This window comes from Fundulus heteroclitus, unplaced genomic scaffold, assembly GCF_011125445.2.
Source record: "Fundulus heteroclitus isolate FHET01 unplaced genomic scaffold, MU-UCD_Fhet_4.1 scaffold_36, whole genome shotgun sequence".
Taxonomy (NCBI): domain Eukaryota; kingdom Metazoa; phylum Chordata; class Actinopteri; order Cyprinodontiformes; family Fundulidae; genus Fundulus; species Fundulus heteroclitus.
Genome location: NW_023396770.1, coordinates 3,430,540 through 3,447,612, shown reverse-complemented (window position 1 = coordinate 3,447,612; position 17,073 = coordinate 3,430,540). Strand labels below are relative to the sequence as shown.

Below are 17,073 nucleotides of genomic sequence, written 5' to 3'. Positions count from 1 at the left end.
AAGAGTCTTGTTTCTCACATTAAAAGTATCTTTTGAAAAGAAAAACAACAACTTCACACTGGTATTAAACATACTTTTCCTTAAGTCCCCATTTATGCATGAAAAATCTTGCATTTTTATTGGTCTGATATAATATTCTAATCTTAAATGCTGCGTTTTTATCAGCTGGAGGTGGAAAATAAATCTAAATTACCATAAATAAAGGCATTAAAACATCAGCAGTCTGTGTGAATCGATATAATGTGTTTCCCTCAGTGAATTGAGTTACTGAAAAAAATAAACTTTTCAATCATTTTCATATTTATTGATAAAAAAATAAATAAAACACACTACAGTTTCCTCTCCACCTATACAGGTGATATATGAGGATGTTTGTGTTTTCGTCTACGTTCGTCCACCGAGTCTCTCACTTCTAATTGACTTAAAGTTTTCTGTTCAATAAGGCCAGAGCGCAGAAAGAGCCCAGCCAGCTTTTTATTCACTGCCATCATATATAAGGCATCTCTGAATTTGACTCTTTAACTTCTCACAGCTCCTAAATAAAACACTGAAAACTGATATATTATCCTTAAGTTATGCCACTCAAGGTGTACGTTTTTTTAATCAGACTTAAAGCTACAGTTGGTGATTCTGTTCAGAAACTGTTTTTGTTATCCTGGATGAAATGGTCCTTCCATTCTGACAGGAGTCAATACATCATGTATTAAGAAATAGGAGGTTAAAAATTAGATATCTGTGAGAGCGGCGGCCTTTAAAAACCTACCAATCCCTGTCATTCAGTCCGAATAGAAAGAACCAATCAGATGCCTTCATGTCTCATCCTGCCCATCGCCCCCTCTGTCCCTCATGATCTGGGGGAATCCTCTTAAATATTAGTTGTCCCACATAGTTTCTGCTGGCTGCGCACCTCTAGTGTTTATTTATCCAGTTAGCTTAGCGGTTAGCTTCGATGTTAGCCGTTCATTGTAGCTCCATTGCTCTCATCGTACACTTTGAACATGGCTGAGAGTTGTAAGAAGCGAACCGCCTACAAGTTTATGAGAAAAAAAGAAAGGACTCAGTAAAAAGAAATGAGACCAAAGTGGATTTGGGATTTTCGTGTGATCCCTCTGAGGAGCAGAAGAGCGGTTAAGACGGTCTTCCACATGCAGAGTTATTAAAAAAGGGACTTACATTTCAGGAAAAATCAACAGCTATGCCTTTCCCATTGCAATGTGCTTTCTCCTGTAATGTTTTCCCTTTGTCTAATGTTTTTCTTTACGCTGCAATAGTTTCTTTTTATTTTGTTCAAGTGCTGCAATTTGAACCATCTTGTTATAAGTACTTTATAAATATACATGCCTTACCTTTAATGTTTTCTGACAGTTTGATTTAAGCTTTAAGTTTTGGTTTGTTTGTCAAATGCAAAGAGAAGCTTCTGCAGAATTCACCTGTGCCCTAAAAATAAAAAAGAGGGAATCACAGCATTTCCTGACACTCGTGTCCCTCAGTAGCTTCTTTAACAGGATATAATCCCATCATAGCTGCCTTTATAGATATTAAACAGTATCTAAACAATCATCTCTGGTAGGAACTTTTTAAATTAAGGTTTTAGTTTTAAAAAACAAAAGCAAAGACGAGTAAACACTGACGTTTTAAAATAAAGGTCGCTTGTGCACTTAAAAATAAGAGTGCAGCTCTGTCACAGGCTAGATTATAACAAAAGTAGGTTTCAAAACCCGAACAGCTAAACAAAGCTGAATCCACAGATTTCTTTCCTTGACCTCTTTTCTTTTCATGCGTCTAAATCATCTTCGTTTAGCTCTGATTGTCATTCATTATTTGCCTGATTTGCTCTGACCCAGAGCACAGCTCTTTGAGCATGAATAACCCAATAATCGTACCTATCCAATCTGGTAATTTGAGGCTTTGACCCGTCTTCTGTAAATGACCCCGTTCTATTTACAGTCTATTATTTTAATTATAATCCAGTTACATCACACACGCAGTGATTTACAGTCATCAGCAGAGAAAGACTGACAGCATCCAGCAAAGCTTGACAATTCAAACCAATTAATTAAATTATTCACTTATTATTGGGAACACGGAGCGAGCGGCCAAAAACAGCCGCACATCTAAATGTAAATTAGGATTCAACACTAATCCTGCAGTCATCGCACTCACATGTTGTTACTGAAAGCTGCGTTCGCTCAGCTTAGGTTTGTTGAAGAGAATCAGGAAAAAGGAGCAGCGCAAAAAGAACCGGATCATGTCTTTACAGCGAGTTGGTTTACAGCAGTTCAGAAAGAGAAACGTAGATTAATCACAAGCACAGTGTCGAGGGACTACAGATGGAAATTAGCGCTGGCTGTTATCCCGTCCCTTTGTAAATAAATAAATACAAATCTCTTTAAAACATTTGTATTTGTCCCTTTTTAAAATTATGGCTCACAATCAAGGAAAATCTTAAATGTTGAACTTTACATCAAACTTATAACAGACCAATACAAACGTATTAATGGAAAGTTAAGTGGAGGGAAAACAGAGAAAACGGTTGCATTCCTTGTGTTTTTAGCCCCTCGTTCTGAACCAGAGATAACATCAGCGTAACAACGTAAATGTTGCATTTTATTTGCAAATCAAGTTCCCAAAATCCTGAAGAAGAGAGGCGAGACCCAGGCTGGAGTTGTTCTGATTCAGAGATCATGTTGCTTCGTATCTTTAACGAGGAGCATAACGGACTTTGCTAAAGAAGCTGGTTACTAAGAGTGTTGAATCAAAACATGAAACTGGTTAAGTTGTAGAAAAAGGCAAGTAGCAGGGGTAATAGCACCATCGACAAGACAGTATTTTTTATTACAGGGACTTTCAGACATTTCCTGTGTCCACATTCCCAGAAAAAAGGTCCTGGTCTGTGGCTGGGACTTTCAGATATTTTAGGGGTGTGGTTATGTGCTGAGGAATGGTGACTGCTGGAGCTTTTCTTGCTCTGTTCTGGCTTCTCCACCATATGTAGGACCTGCACGTCATTTTCTGCTTTACATCAGATAAATATATTTGAGGTACTTTTTGTGATCGAGAATCAAAGGAAGAGGTCAAATGGTGGCAAACGGAGCTTCTCTGTTAGTCTTGGCCTGTTCTGTCTTTAGTTTCTGATTACCGCCACCTGCTGGACTGGAGGCGTAGTGCATTTTTCTTTGTAGTTTCCCCATATGTAATTAATCTGATTTTAAATACATTTTCTGCAGCCCTTCAGAACAGTGGAAACAGAAAGCAGACAGATTACCTGGGATTCCTTATACCCAGGTAAATAAAATCCCAGGTATTTAAATCCCTGGACTCTTGATGCAAAAGTGGCTATTATGAGGCGACGTGATTATATGTTCCTGAGGAATCTCACCTCCATGCATGTGATCACAACATTTAACCTGTGAGCCGGCTAACGAGGAGCCTAACGAGCCTAACGACTCTCCATTGTTGGGGCGACCGGTTCCAGGTGAATGTACAGGTGAATCTAAGCTCTAATGAGTCCAGCAGGTCCATAAAGCTGGAACTCCTCACCACTGCAGACATTTTGAACTGAGAAAACTTCCTGGATGGGAAGAGAAACGTCTTCAGCTTTATAATAAAAGTCCAGTTGTTTAATTTTGTAAACCTTGTTTTGGATTGACCTGTGTTAGAAATATAAAGTTTCAGTTTCCTACTTCAGCTGTAGACAATAAAACATTATATTTACAGCTTATTTTGAATACATACTTGTATAAATTGTACTCAGCCATTGGTTCTGTCCAGTTGTTTTATTTTTTAACCTTTTTTTTTTTGGATCAAACGTGATTATAGATTCTGGGGGTAGATGATCAATTAAGAGCCACAAAAAACAGACATATCTGAGATCTGAATGCTGGAGACGATTCCTTAGCACATAAGGATTAAAACGGCCGTTATTCTGAACAAAAGGACACCTCCATGATTAAATCAGGAAACCCTAATGAGGTTCTTCTCTGAAGTCAGAAGCACGTCCTGCAGGTTATGAAGCATAAGGTCAATGCTTATTTTCAGTTGTGCTAACTTCCTGTCCTCCCAGAGAGGAGGACTGATGGTGAAAGCCTCACATTCAGGAGGGCTGACGTGTTTTAATCTCGTGTTTCAAACCTGGACTAGATCCTTCTACAATAATCCTTTAAAACACGGCTTATGTTCCTCAATTTCTGCTATTTATGTATCTGTTATTTAAACCTTATAGCATTATGTTATTTAAAAGAAGGTTTTTATTCCCAAAATGATGTTAAAATCCTGTACGGTGCTTTGCCTCTTGAGCTGGTTGCCTCACACCGCTGTGTGTGCAGCAGCGATGAGGGACGCTGTTACATTTCTCCGTTGGAGATTTCTTCATCGGGGAAAACCAGCTCTCTCCTTAATTCCAGCATTTGCTTATCAGCCGACGCGTTTGCATGGGTGAACTTCCTCTGAGCAGGAACGGCGCCCTGATTGGCCCTCACTCAGCTGTCCGTCGGGTTTTATCAGCTGTGGAAGGAAGAAATGTCATCGGCGCTCAGAACAACCGAGCCGGAAGAGCAGAGGAGGATTTAAAAGATCTGAGCTCTGATTCAGAGGTCATGTCGCTGCGTTTTCACACATGCACGGATGAAATGAACCTAATCTTTAACCAGAAGGACATAAGCCGGTCCTGAAAATGTGTTCTGTGCGAGGAATGGAAGCCCTTCTCCTGGTGTGAACCCGTTGGCAGCCAGACTGCAGGGGAGAGTTGTCCAGGTGGAGACATGAGAAGCAGCTTTTTAGAGTCCAGTCTGGGCGAATCCTCCGTGAGAGACGGATAGACCTGAGACAGACGGGAAGAAGGACATGCAGGAGTTTATACTGTAATGGAGCCTGATGTTTTTCCTCTTCCATCTAAACGTAAAAGTCTTCATGTCTCAACGTCAGACAGCGGTACGCTGAAACAGGAGGTCCCACCGTGTGTGCTGCCATAAATGAAAGCTGCACTCCCACCACATCAGCATGTTCGAATAACTTCTTAGCACTGAAAAGTGCATTTACTTGCCTCAAACAGGCTTAAATCAGAAGGAAGCGGACCTCCGCTCAGTTTTTCTAGAAAGGTTTCCACCCCTGTCCAGGAGTCTTTGTCGGTTCTGCCGGCTCTCGCTTGAGCAGCCTGCAGCGACCCACCGGTGTAAAAAGCATTTAATAACCAAATAGATGAACAGAAACTCTTGGAAACACGGAATCATTACCTACGTAAAGTTTTCAAGATCTAATTTCTGGAGATGTAGAGACCCTGAGTGTTTTAAGACATCAGGAAATCTTCTGGCTCGGTCGTGCGGTTCTTAAATTCAGGTTTTGTTTTCTGTCTTTGTTTCAGTGTTCAGATCTGAGCAATATTTTGTTTTCTTTATGACTTTAAGTGTTTCCGTTGTAAATTGTGCGTGTTAGTTCTTGGCTGTGGTTGGTTTGATGTTTGGATGATTCACCTGATGCAGTTCTCTGTGACGCTGAGTTTGTACCGTTTTATAACCTGCAGGCGTCTCGTGTTTATTTACCCGACCGGCATGTCCGCTCTGATCTCCCCTAACCTGAATCCCAACAGACCGTGACGGTAAAACCTGATGAGCACGAACCTTTGACGGACCCTGACTGACCGGGGGACCCCCAACACCCCTCGGTCCTGAGAACGTGGACCCAGACGGATCGTTTTGTACCGGTTGTTCGTTCAGACGTGCAGAGAAAGAGATTGTGCGCGCTGACCCACACACGGGGCTGTTTCTGACGTTTCCACTGCGTTGGCTGTGGTTTGGCTGCAGCGCGGCCGGGCCTCACATGAACAGGGCCCATTGTTGCTCTGCATGAGGAAGGCAAACCATTCTTTCCATTTTCCATTTTTCTCTCTCTATTTTTTTATTTTCATGTTGGGGGATCCCTCCCTTTTTTTCCAGCATTTTCAGAAAACCATAAAGGCCAACATGTTTTTCATTAGTGTTCTTGGGAAACCAGCCATTGGTGGGCTGGGCTTGGTTTCTAGACTCCCACGGTCTGAGAGCGCTGAACATCCGAGAACGATGATTAGGATCACGATTAACCACCAAAGCTAAGTTGTTATTTATTTCAGGGATGTAACTTTATACAAAAATCAGGGATTTGATGCAACTTTGGTTTGATTCAGTCAAGAGAAACAAATAAAAAGTGGCCAGAATAGAGCTGACTGGGTATATGGTTAAATTGTAAATAGTGGATGGATGGATGGATGGATGGATGGATGGATGGATGAGTGGATGGATGGATGGTGGATGGGTGGATGGGTGGATGGATGGTGGATGGATGGATGGATGGTGGATGGATGGATGGATGGATGGTGGATGGGTGGATGGACGGATTATACAACAATAACGGACACTGGAGAATCCAAAGGGTTAAATCGGTTTGTAGTTATTAGGGCTGAACGATTTTGGAAAATAATCTAAATGCGATTTTTTTTTTCTTAAAATTGCAATTTAATACGATTTTTTTTCCCAGTTTAATTTATCATGTCTTTTTAAACATATACAAACAACAAATCAGTTTGTTTCCTCGTTGTGCAGATTAGTTGCTAAAAGACCCGCAGCATCTAAACTCAGTGCAGAAATTATTGCGTTCTGCCAACAATATATTTCAACCAAAATTGCAATTTTGACTTTTCTCCGCATTAACCACAAGCAACAAAAATGGCCTCTAAATAAAGATGTTTGTAAACAAAAACTATTTAAAACAAGAACTTTTAATGTTTCTATTAATCAGAATATTATTCAACAGAACAGCTTTTAGTTGATTTGGACATCAATCCTTGTTGAACATAAAGTCCAACCAACAAGCAAGTCTATGTATTAAACTGATTGACCTGTACTTAATACTATGTATGATTTATATAAACTCTAAAACAAGTAATAAAATTAGATTTTCTCACTGCTGCAACTGTCTTCCCTTCCATGTGGAGCAAACCCACTTTAAACATTTTACCAACACCTAATGGACGTGGCTAATTCCCTAATTGTTACATAGCCAAAAATTGCAGACTCTGCGATTTGGAAATTGCGTTTTTTTAAATCGTGATTATATTGAAAATGCGATTAATTGTTCAGCCCTTGTAGTTATTCTGATATTTAGGTAATCCGGTGAACGAGATGTACTTGAACGCACCATATCAGCGCATAAAGCCTCTGACTGTACCTGTCTGCTGTCATGTCTGATGTGCTGTGCAGCGTTTTGGACTGGTTGAATGCTGCAGGCTCCTGGATTTAGACTTTTTAGATTTTTTCCCCCTGCACCAGTGTCAGTCAGATAAATAATTCAGTTTAATCATTGCAGAGCGAGCTACCGACCTGATTTTTGTTGGAAAATACTGACTAAAGTTTTGGTACGACCCAACTTATTGCTCTCTCTACCGTAGCTGCTGAAGCAACCTTAATGGGTGTCGCTATTTAAAGCTGTCCCGCAGAACGTTTCATGGTGTTCATCAACATTTGCACGAGTTCAGGGGTAAAAATAAAGCTGTTTGTTTGGTACATGTGCTTATCGAAGTGAAAGGGCTGTACCAGATTATCTTTTAGTTAAAATATGTCCACTGGTGCACCTCTAATTCATTTGAATGCAAGTTTAGACATGAATGAATGTCTGGTAAATTTAACAAACTCTAATTCTTGGTAAATCTGAACCTCGCTCAAGTGCGAGCCTTCAGAATCGACAAAGACTTGAAAGGTTTTCTTAAAACGTCTGATCTAAGTTTGCACAGGCATGCTGATCTAGGGTGTTGTTTGTAGAGTTTAGTATAAATTGGAACAGACTTGACTTTCTTCTTTATTCAACGGTTGTATTGATGAGTTAGATTTTTTTATTATACCCCAGAAACCCTCCAGCTAAACTTATCTGATCTATTTGACTGGGAGTGCTTGTAAAAGGACACATATCATACTTTGCTGTTCTTCCTTTTCACATTTAAATGATTCAATTGTGGTCTACATGAAGTGAAACTTCAATCCTTTGATCTGAATATTGTGTTATTTTACTCCCTCTGTTGCCCGTGATCTGAGGTGCGTCTGAGGATAACTCGTTTTGGTGCCGTCTCTTTAAATGCTGAGCACTCCTCTTCACCCCGTTTGGCCATTTTTGTAGTCTGCTGGGGAACGGTGTAATGGATTGTGTGGGTTAAAACACCCAACAACTCAACATATTATCCACTTGTAGCTTCAGCTTGGACCACAAAATCCCAGCTGAAAATAAAAATGGTAGCTTCGTAAATCAAGTTAGCCGTTAGTCCATGACCTTGTTTAGATTTAGCTATCTACATTCACATGTTCCGTACTCCTAGAGACTATCCAGTCCTCCTCGTTGTTGGCCTGAGACACTCCTGCATGTCTGTTAACGAAGGGTTGGCTCTGCTGCAATTAGAAGATCATATCCTGATCACTCTGGATTACTCTTGTCGCCCTATCCTGTATGTTCTTGAAAAACGAAAGGCTGACACAATCAATCTTCTCTCGATTGATTGATTGATTGCTCTATGGGCCGTTGAGCTTCTCTCTAACTCAACAGCGTCTCCCAGTGTGGATCTGTTTTCTCCTAATAACTGAAAAAAGGTCTGACCAATCTCTCTGGAGTTTCCTGCTCTGCTCTTGACAGAACCTCTGGTTTTTGTTGCATGGATATTTGAAGTCCTTCTTGAAAGCCTTTCCTCCTCCTGACCCACTGCTGATAACTTCTTCCTAACTGAAGTCGGTGTTTGCGTCTCCTGTCGTCTTGTTCTAATCTCGACTCCGTCCCTCTACCTTTGTCTTGTCCTCGTTTTATTGGCCGTTGTACCTGAAGGTTTGACTCACTGACTTTATCCTACCATCAGCTCCAGTGCTGGGCTGCAGCTCCGTAGATTGTAACGTGGTGCTGACTGAGGCCCAGGGGAAGTTCTCGTCACCCTGCTACCCCGAGATATACCGCAACGGTCTGACCTGTAAGTGGACCATGCAGGCGCCGGCCGGCTTCATCGTTCAGCTCACCTTCTTGGACTTCGAACTGGAGGAGGCGCAGAACTGCATGTACGACCGGGTGGTGGTGAACACCGGCAGCACAGAGTCAAAGTTTTGTGGGCTGACAGCCAGTGGTTTGACTCTGAACTCTACGAGAAACGTGATGGAGCTTTCCTTCGTCTCTGACTTCAGCATACGGAAGAAGGGGTTCATGGTTAGCTTCCAGCATGGTAGGTCCTGGCTTAGATTTGCAAACTAATTCGGGTGGAAACGTCCCAGACATTTCAGTCTGAGCTTTAGGATTGCTTTGTAAGGTGTGGAAACTTAAAAAAAAAAACACTATAGGTTTCTAAACTTCTTTGAAACACCCTACCTGGGGTTTGTATTCCTTCAGTTTGGCAGCTTGTTTCAGCCACATCAACTGGGACGACCAGTTCATGATTTGCTTTATTGAAGTTTCTGTTCAATTTGGACAAAATTTTTAAAAATCTGGGGGTTTTGTTGCCTCTGTATCCCTTCTTTATGCACGTTTGAGTAAACTCAAAAATGATTGTTCTCTTTATGTTCAGCCTATTATACCGTTTTTACCATCTTTCCTTGCTTTCCGTGACTCCTCCATCTCTCCTCCACAGTTGCCGTGGCCCTGAGGAACCAGAAGGTGAAAATCCCAAATGGTAACGGACAAATCGCGAAGGTCACCAGCTCCATCCCGCCGCTCAATGCACTGACCATATGCTTTGAGGTGGAGAGAGAGGCCTTCAATCAGGTGCTGAAAATGGTTTCTACCTGTGGTTACAACATTTCAGGGTTTCAACTGTGTGGGAGTCTGTAGAAGTGGAGATCAACCAAATCCCATGCCAGTTAAAAATGGAGAATATTAGTGAATAGTTCAGGTTACTCGTCAGATGGGTGATGTTTAGAAGGAATGAGAGGTAGACACATCTGCTCAAGTTTTCTAAATTAGATTTGTTTTTGGACCTGAACGTGAACAAGTTTTTAGACGGCAACACATTCCAAAAACCATCCATCCATCCATCCTTCCATCCATCCATCCATCCATCCATCCATCCATCCTTCCACCCATCCATCCATCCTTCATCCATCCATCCATCCATCCAACAGTCCATCCATCCTTCATCCATCCATCCATCCATCCAACAGTCCATCCATCCATCCATCCATCCTTCCATCCAACTGTCCATCCATCCACCCAACCATACATACATCCTTCCATCCAACCATCCATCCATCCATCCATCCAACCGTCCATCCATCCATCCATCCTTCCATCCAACCGTCCATCCATCCACCCAACCATACATACATCCTTCCATCCAACCATCCATCCATCCATCCATCCATCCATCCAACCGTCCATCCATCCATCCAACCATCCATCCATCCATCCATCATCCAACCGTCCATCCATCCATCCATCCATCCAACAGTCCATCCATCCATCCATCCATCCATCTATCCAACAGTCCATCCATCCATCCATCCATTCTTCCATCCATCCAACAGTCCATCCATCCATCCATACATACATCCTTCCATCCAACAGTCCATCCATCCATCCATTATTCCATCCATCCATCCAACCGTCCATCCATCCATCCATCCATCCATCCAACCTTCCATCTATCCATCCATCCATCCATCCATCCTTCATCCTCCTTGTATCTGAGATCAGGCAGTAGGAGTCAGACCTAGACATGCCTCTCCTCATGGACACTCTTCAGCTCATTCTGGGGGTTCTTCCAAGCCAGCCCTCCAGACATGAGGCCATAAGATGAAGAACATCAGAAGACTTTATTCTAAGCTGAGAAACAGAAGCTCCACTTCCAGCTCACACCGGATGACGGAGCTCTTCACCCTGCATCTAAGGCTGAGCTCAGCCACCCTACGGAGGAAGCTCATTCCTATTCCTATCCATTACGTCGTTCTTTATGTCCAAATCCCGTGACCAGAGCTGAGGGTTAAATTATAGATGGACCATGAAATCAAGAACTTTGCTTTTTGGGTCTCCTTTCACCACAACAGACCAGAACGGTGCTGCCCTTTTATGCTGAGCCCCCAAACTGTCTAGCAATCCATACCATGTTACTACCATTGATTGTGAACATGGCACCAACATAACTTACCCGGTGTTGCCAGACATCGCACCGGACTTCAGACAATGAATTGCTTTGTTTATAGTCATGGTTTCATAGTCACATTATCTGCATAAAGCAAAGATGAGACCCTAAGGTTCATAAGCCAGGCACCTTCCTCTGGATGGCACAACTCAACTTCATGCCAATGCACCTCTAACATAAATTGGGGGCGACTGGGGATCCCCAGCAGGGCAAAACAGGCACTTGAAGCAAAGTCAACTTCCTGCTGAGAATAGCATGCACATTTTCTGTAGCTATACAGGCGCTGGAGAGCCAACTGATACCAACCTGGGCACAGAGATACCCCTGACAAAATTCTTTGAAGGACAAAGTCATCCTTCAGATGGCCCTTCCATGGGAACCATCATGCGTTGGCAAGTGATGGAACTACATGAGCAAGAGATTACCTAAGGGAACCTTTCTCAAGTTTTTATTTTGCAGAAAAGAATCCTACAGGTTAACTTTGTTCAGAATCCAAGGTCTGGGCTTGGACCATCATGCAATGGGAATGTTGACAGAATTTTCTCATGGCGTTCTCAGTGATAGAACAGCTCTGAAGTATTGAGAGGAAGAATCGTAACAGTATAAAATAGCTGAAATGTGTCGTCTGATTTTAATCCATTCCTTAGGCTTTTACAGTGCCTGGGTAGAAATCTGGGGCTAAGGGTCTTGCTTAGGGGTAGTCTGTGGGGATTGAACCAGGTACATGTAACCATCTCAGAGCATAAGCGTGCTCTAACCACTAGGCCACCACTCCCCTGTAATTAAATAATGGTTTATACCAAATGAAATTAGGCTGATATGATGGCAAAAAAATATATATGCAATAAACAGCATACTTGTAAACTGTCTTATTGGTGTTGCCTTCTACTTACTCCCAGTATTTTTGTTTGCTGAACAGAATGAGTGGCTCTTCACCTACTACGCTAACAACAATGACGTGGCGCTGAGCTTTGGCTACAATCAGACGGGCATGGAGATGGTTATTGACGGCGTGACCTGCTCAGTGAAGTCAATCATCTCCGCTAATGACTTTACCTCCTCCATGAAGTCCTTTTGTATCCTCTGGACGTCCTCCGACGCCCTCATAGCGGTTTACTTCAACGGGACCTACTGGGGGAAGACCTGCTCACTTACTAGTGGCCACACTGTACCGGCTGGAGGAAACTTCCACTTAGGAGGTATTGATCTGTGATGGATGTTATGCCTTACAGTTATAATTTGACTAGTTCTATTAATTAGTTGCTGTGTGGGTGAGTCATTGGTTAAATTATAGGAGATGACTGATGACTCCCAGTGACTGCAACGGCTTTCATTCTTTGTTTGATTCCTTTTAATTCCCGACATGGAGGTAGGTAGGAAACCAATGTTTTGTTTCATGGTTTGACATTAAGTGTATTGGTTTAAATTTTTACATTTATGTGTTTTCAGTGAGATGAGATCTATAGATCATTGGCTATTTGGATCAGTATCTTGCTGTATGATTTCCCTGATTGCCTCTTTTCAGCTTTTTGACAAAAAAAAAGCTTTTTACCAACAGTTAATTGATCTCACACCCTCCAGGGTAACTTACTGGGTCGGGGTTATGTGTGAAAAAAGCCAGAACTGATTTCCAGGGTAAAACTGACTCGGCAATTTACCGGGTCTAGACCAAGTGACCAAGTATCATACCCGGTAATTCACCGGGACCACTCTAATGTGAATAAAGCCGTTACATTCCTGGGTAAGGTATGCATTTGCAATATTACGTAAGACATTCATAGTTTTCGCTTTGGGAAGGCAAGGCAAGTTTATTTATGTAACACTTTTCAGTAGCAAGACGATTCAAAGGGCTGTAAATGGACAGGAAAACATTACAGACATACGAAAAACAAAGGAATAAGCTTAGCAAATCCTTGACTAGACTTCTTTCATACATTAACAAACATACAGAAAGACTTGGCTTATTTCTTATTATGAATAGAAACAATTTAAGTATATTCTTGGGGAATTCTGATTTAAAGTAATTTTGTCTAACTTTTCTAAAGCTACAACTAGAATAACTTCTTTTGTTATTAATAATTGTTTCTATTCATGATAAAGTTTCACTGGAACAGCTTCATCACTAAAGATTCTAAAGGTTAATTGTTTCTATCCATAAAGCTACAGTTTGTGCTCTCTGATCTGACCTTTCTGACTCTACAGCTAAAACAGAAAGCAGCAGAGGAAGGGAAGAAAGCACAGTAGAGGCAGTGTGTGTGTGTGTGTGTGTATTTTAGTGTAATTGTATTTAGCCCTCTGGGGCAGCGTTCAGGGAGTCTGCAAGCTGCTTTTCTGAATGAAAAATTTACTGACATTGTATTTCTTCTGCAGTTTTTATGAAGCTAGTAACCACTGTAAAGCCTGGTTCACACGTCAGGATAATCTCCCCGATTTTTGCCTCGATCTTCTCCTTCCGACACACTCCGATTGTCGGGATGGCGTTTAAGAAAATTATAAGAGATATTGCTGCGGTGTATGGTGTGTTAAGCGTGATCGGGACCGCTCCGACCTTAAATCGGGGATTTTCCACATGTTTGATTGTCTTGCCCTGATACCCTAGCGTGTGGAGTGTTCCCCGAGGACAAGCTAGCATGCAGCTGGTTGAACGTGACTTGTAGCCAATCAGGAAGCGTGGTCAGGGAAACAAAATAAAAATAAAACAGCTCACCTCCACATCATAGAGCAGCTAACGTGGAGTTTTGTTCACACTGTCTCCGCTTCTTTTACCAACACCTATTCTCTTTCTAATATTTTTTCTGTTAAAATTACTCCACAAACTATCATCATTGCACCGTACGAGCAAACCTGCTATATCCCTAATTTTGAATCGTTACTAGTGGTGTCCCTCAGGTTTTGAAAATCGGCCGACAATCTTAAAATCTTGCCGTGTGAACCAACAGCCCTGAAGCCATTGTTTGTTGAGGCTAATCAGCTGTTTGAAAAACATAATTTATGGCTGAAACTCTTCTTTGGAGGTTGGATCCATCCGTTTGAGCTGTATGCCTTGCATTACTGCCCCCTGCAGGTGATATTGGGTACATCCACTCCGTCGTTGCTGGGTTAAGTGTGAAAAGAGCTGAGCCGGTAATTTATTGGCTCTAATTGAACGGCTCTAATTCTTGTTTGACCTGGGAATGACTGGCGCTTTAGACAACACACGTACTCAAGGGGCATGTTCTCTGTTTCTTCCCATTTTGAACAAGAGCAGAAATATTATCACTTTTTTTCTCTTGGGCTAAAAAAATAAACATCTATAATTACTGATGCTCATTTAAACCTGAACCTTTGAATGAAAATATGATGTTCGCTTGTGTTTTGTGGTTTAAACTGTTAAACATGTTTACGCTTAGGGCAGTACAGTTTCAAAGGGAACATGTACAACTTCCGCCTGTGGGATCATGCCATGTCGATGCAGGAGCTCAAGACATTGACCTGCGACATGGTGGGGAACATCGTCGACTGGGACAACAGCCACTGGGCCATCTCATCCTCCCTCGCTCAGACCGACAACACGCTTAGCTGCAGTGAGTAAACATGGTCATCTGTGTCTCATTTTGGCTTGTGGGCATCTGGGAACTTAACCTGACACAAGCCAGACGTATGTTGCTCCGCCTAGCTCCACTCACATACATCTGGGACACCGCCCATCGAAAGTGATTTCTCCAACCAATTTTATGGTCCAGCCAATCAGGACGCAGGGCTGGAGTTTCATAGATGTGACGTAGTGGAGAAGCGACCGTGACGTGAGACTGTTTTGATAGCAATGGCGGCTCGTCGAGGAAGCAAGCGTTAGCATTGATGCTGCTATTTCTTCCGTGTTGTCCAATCTACCTAATATTGTTTCATTAAAAGAACATCAGAGAACGCCTCTGAAGGCTTTTGTTGGTGGAAACCATGTTTTCGCCCTTCTCCAGACCGGATTTGGCAAGTTTTGTTTTCCGGGGCGAACCATGTTAGGAGGCCTTTAGTCCTCAACGCGGTCGGCCCGGGATCGACTCCGACCCGCGGCACTTTGCCGCCTGTCTTCCCCCCTCTTCCTGTCAGCTCACTGTCAATAAAACGCGTGCCACTAGAGCCGCAAACACATAAAAAAAAAACGTTTTTTTTTCCTGCGTCGCTCTCATCAGCGTCACGGGTTAGCTTCGGTGTGAGTGGTTGAAATAGCACGTCGATAAAGATGACAGACAAGTGGCTTATCCAATCATATGCAAGGATTTTTGATAAGGCCCAGCCTTCAATAAAGGCAATTCCTATGGAGAGGTCCCAGATGTATGTGAGTGGAGCTAGGCGGAGCGACATGCAGCTGGCTTGTGTCAGGTTACTGGGAACTACCAATGCGTGGTCAAACTACTGATTTATGAAACTTTTAAATAGACCCTGTGATGCATGTTGACTATAAAAAGAAAAACAAATGCCACTTAGAGGGACAGCTTGGCGTGGTTGAAGACCAACCTGATCATTAGAAAGCCTGATATATTCCCTGTAAGGAGTCGTGTTGCATTTAAACGAAGCTAAATCAATGCTTAGTCACTGGAGAGCCATCGTTTAAGGTAACAGCTTCCTCTGTCACAGGAAATGTTGTTGCTATGGTAATTACCAGAGATGGTGGCTTTAGTTTGAGACTTCAACTTGAGTTCAGACTGGACTTTGACTTGTGTCCTAAAGACTGAGGATTTGGACCTGTGGTCTGAGACTGGAGTTTTAATCAGAGTGTTGATCTCATGTAATAAAGATGTTTTATTGTGAAAGGAAGAGCTTGATTATTACCCAGTGATGGTGGTAGATTATTGTGGGACGTTAATGACTCATAACAGTTCATTTTTGCTGGAGCTTAGTAAAAAACAACCACTTGAGTGTCTCTCCTACTCAACTTCGTATTAAATTACTTTGAGATTAAGTTTCTTGGACTTGGAAGAAAATTACCTGTGAACATCTCTGGTGATTCCCACCTTTTCTGGGGGATCCCACCAACACGGCAACTACGTAACCTTCAAATTAAGAGTCGCTCTGTTAGAGAAATTTTGATGTCCTATTGAAAAAAATTTTTTTATGTATTTGTGGAACACAGATGGCAACATCCGGTCATTAAGCGCTTCTATCCTGCAACTTTGAAATAAATCCGCGCTCCAACACACCTGAATATATAAGGAATGTCTCGTTACCAGGCCTCTGTGGAGCTGAACCGAAAGACCTAATGAATGAAACTGGGATTACATTGAAACTGTAAAAAGGCTCAAATACCAATGAGTCAGGTAAAGTCCAACTTACTATGAGTCATTGAGCCATGGGTGTGCATGGAGCTGGGGTTTTATTACATTTAAACAAAGTAGTATACTATTTAATGGAAAATGTCTTTACAGTTTATTTTAGCTGCAGATTCTTTGAACACGGTGTAACGCATCACTACACTGCAAAAACAGAACTAAAAATAAGTAACATTTTCTTGAAATGACTGTAATTGTCCTTGATTTGAGCAGGTAGATAATCTTATCTGCCAATTAAACAAGTCATTTTACCCCTAGAATAAGATAATTAGATATACTGCACTTGAAATAAGATGATGGAGATGAGTTGTTCCTATTTTAAGTGCAAAAATCTTATTTCATTGGCAGATTATCTTATTTACCTGCTCAAATCAAGGATTAATACACTCATTTCAAGACAATTTTAACTTATTTTAGTTCTGTTTTTGCAGTGTAAGTATAAAGTCAGAGCACATTATTCCAGATCAGTCCACAGGAGTGGTTCCTTTCTCTGCAGGAAATCTTGTTTGCAGAGTAACATCCTGGGGAAATTATTGCTATAATAGAAAACCAGTCAATTAGGAAACAATACGGCAATAATGGTCCCTGGTGGAACATACAGGCAGGATCTAAAGCTGGGTGGAAAAACCAGGAGGTGTGGAAAGA

At 41.9% G+C, this 17,073-nt stretch overlaps 1 protein-coding gene across 4 annotated transcripts in view; it reads left to right on the top strand.

The window, feature by feature from the left end:
* LOC105917454 (adhesion G-protein coupled receptor G6) overlaps positions 1-17,073 on the top strand; it is a 97,817-nt gene that overhangs the window by 20,387 nt on the left and 60,357 nt on the right. For all 4 annotated transcript variants that reach the window (XM_036130427.1, XM_036130428.1, XM_036130430.1 and 1 more), the window contains exons 3-6: positions 8,864-9,217; positions 9,620-9,753; positions 12,045-12,324; positions 14,515-14,688. In XM_036130427.1, the coding sequence (XP_035986320.1) occupies positions 8,864-9,217; positions 9,620-9,753; positions 12,045-12,324; positions 14,515-14,688 (942 nt within the window). The remainder of the gene's footprint in view (positions 1-8,863; positions 9,218-9,619; positions 9,754-12,044; positions 12,325-14,514; positions 14,689-17,073) is intronic.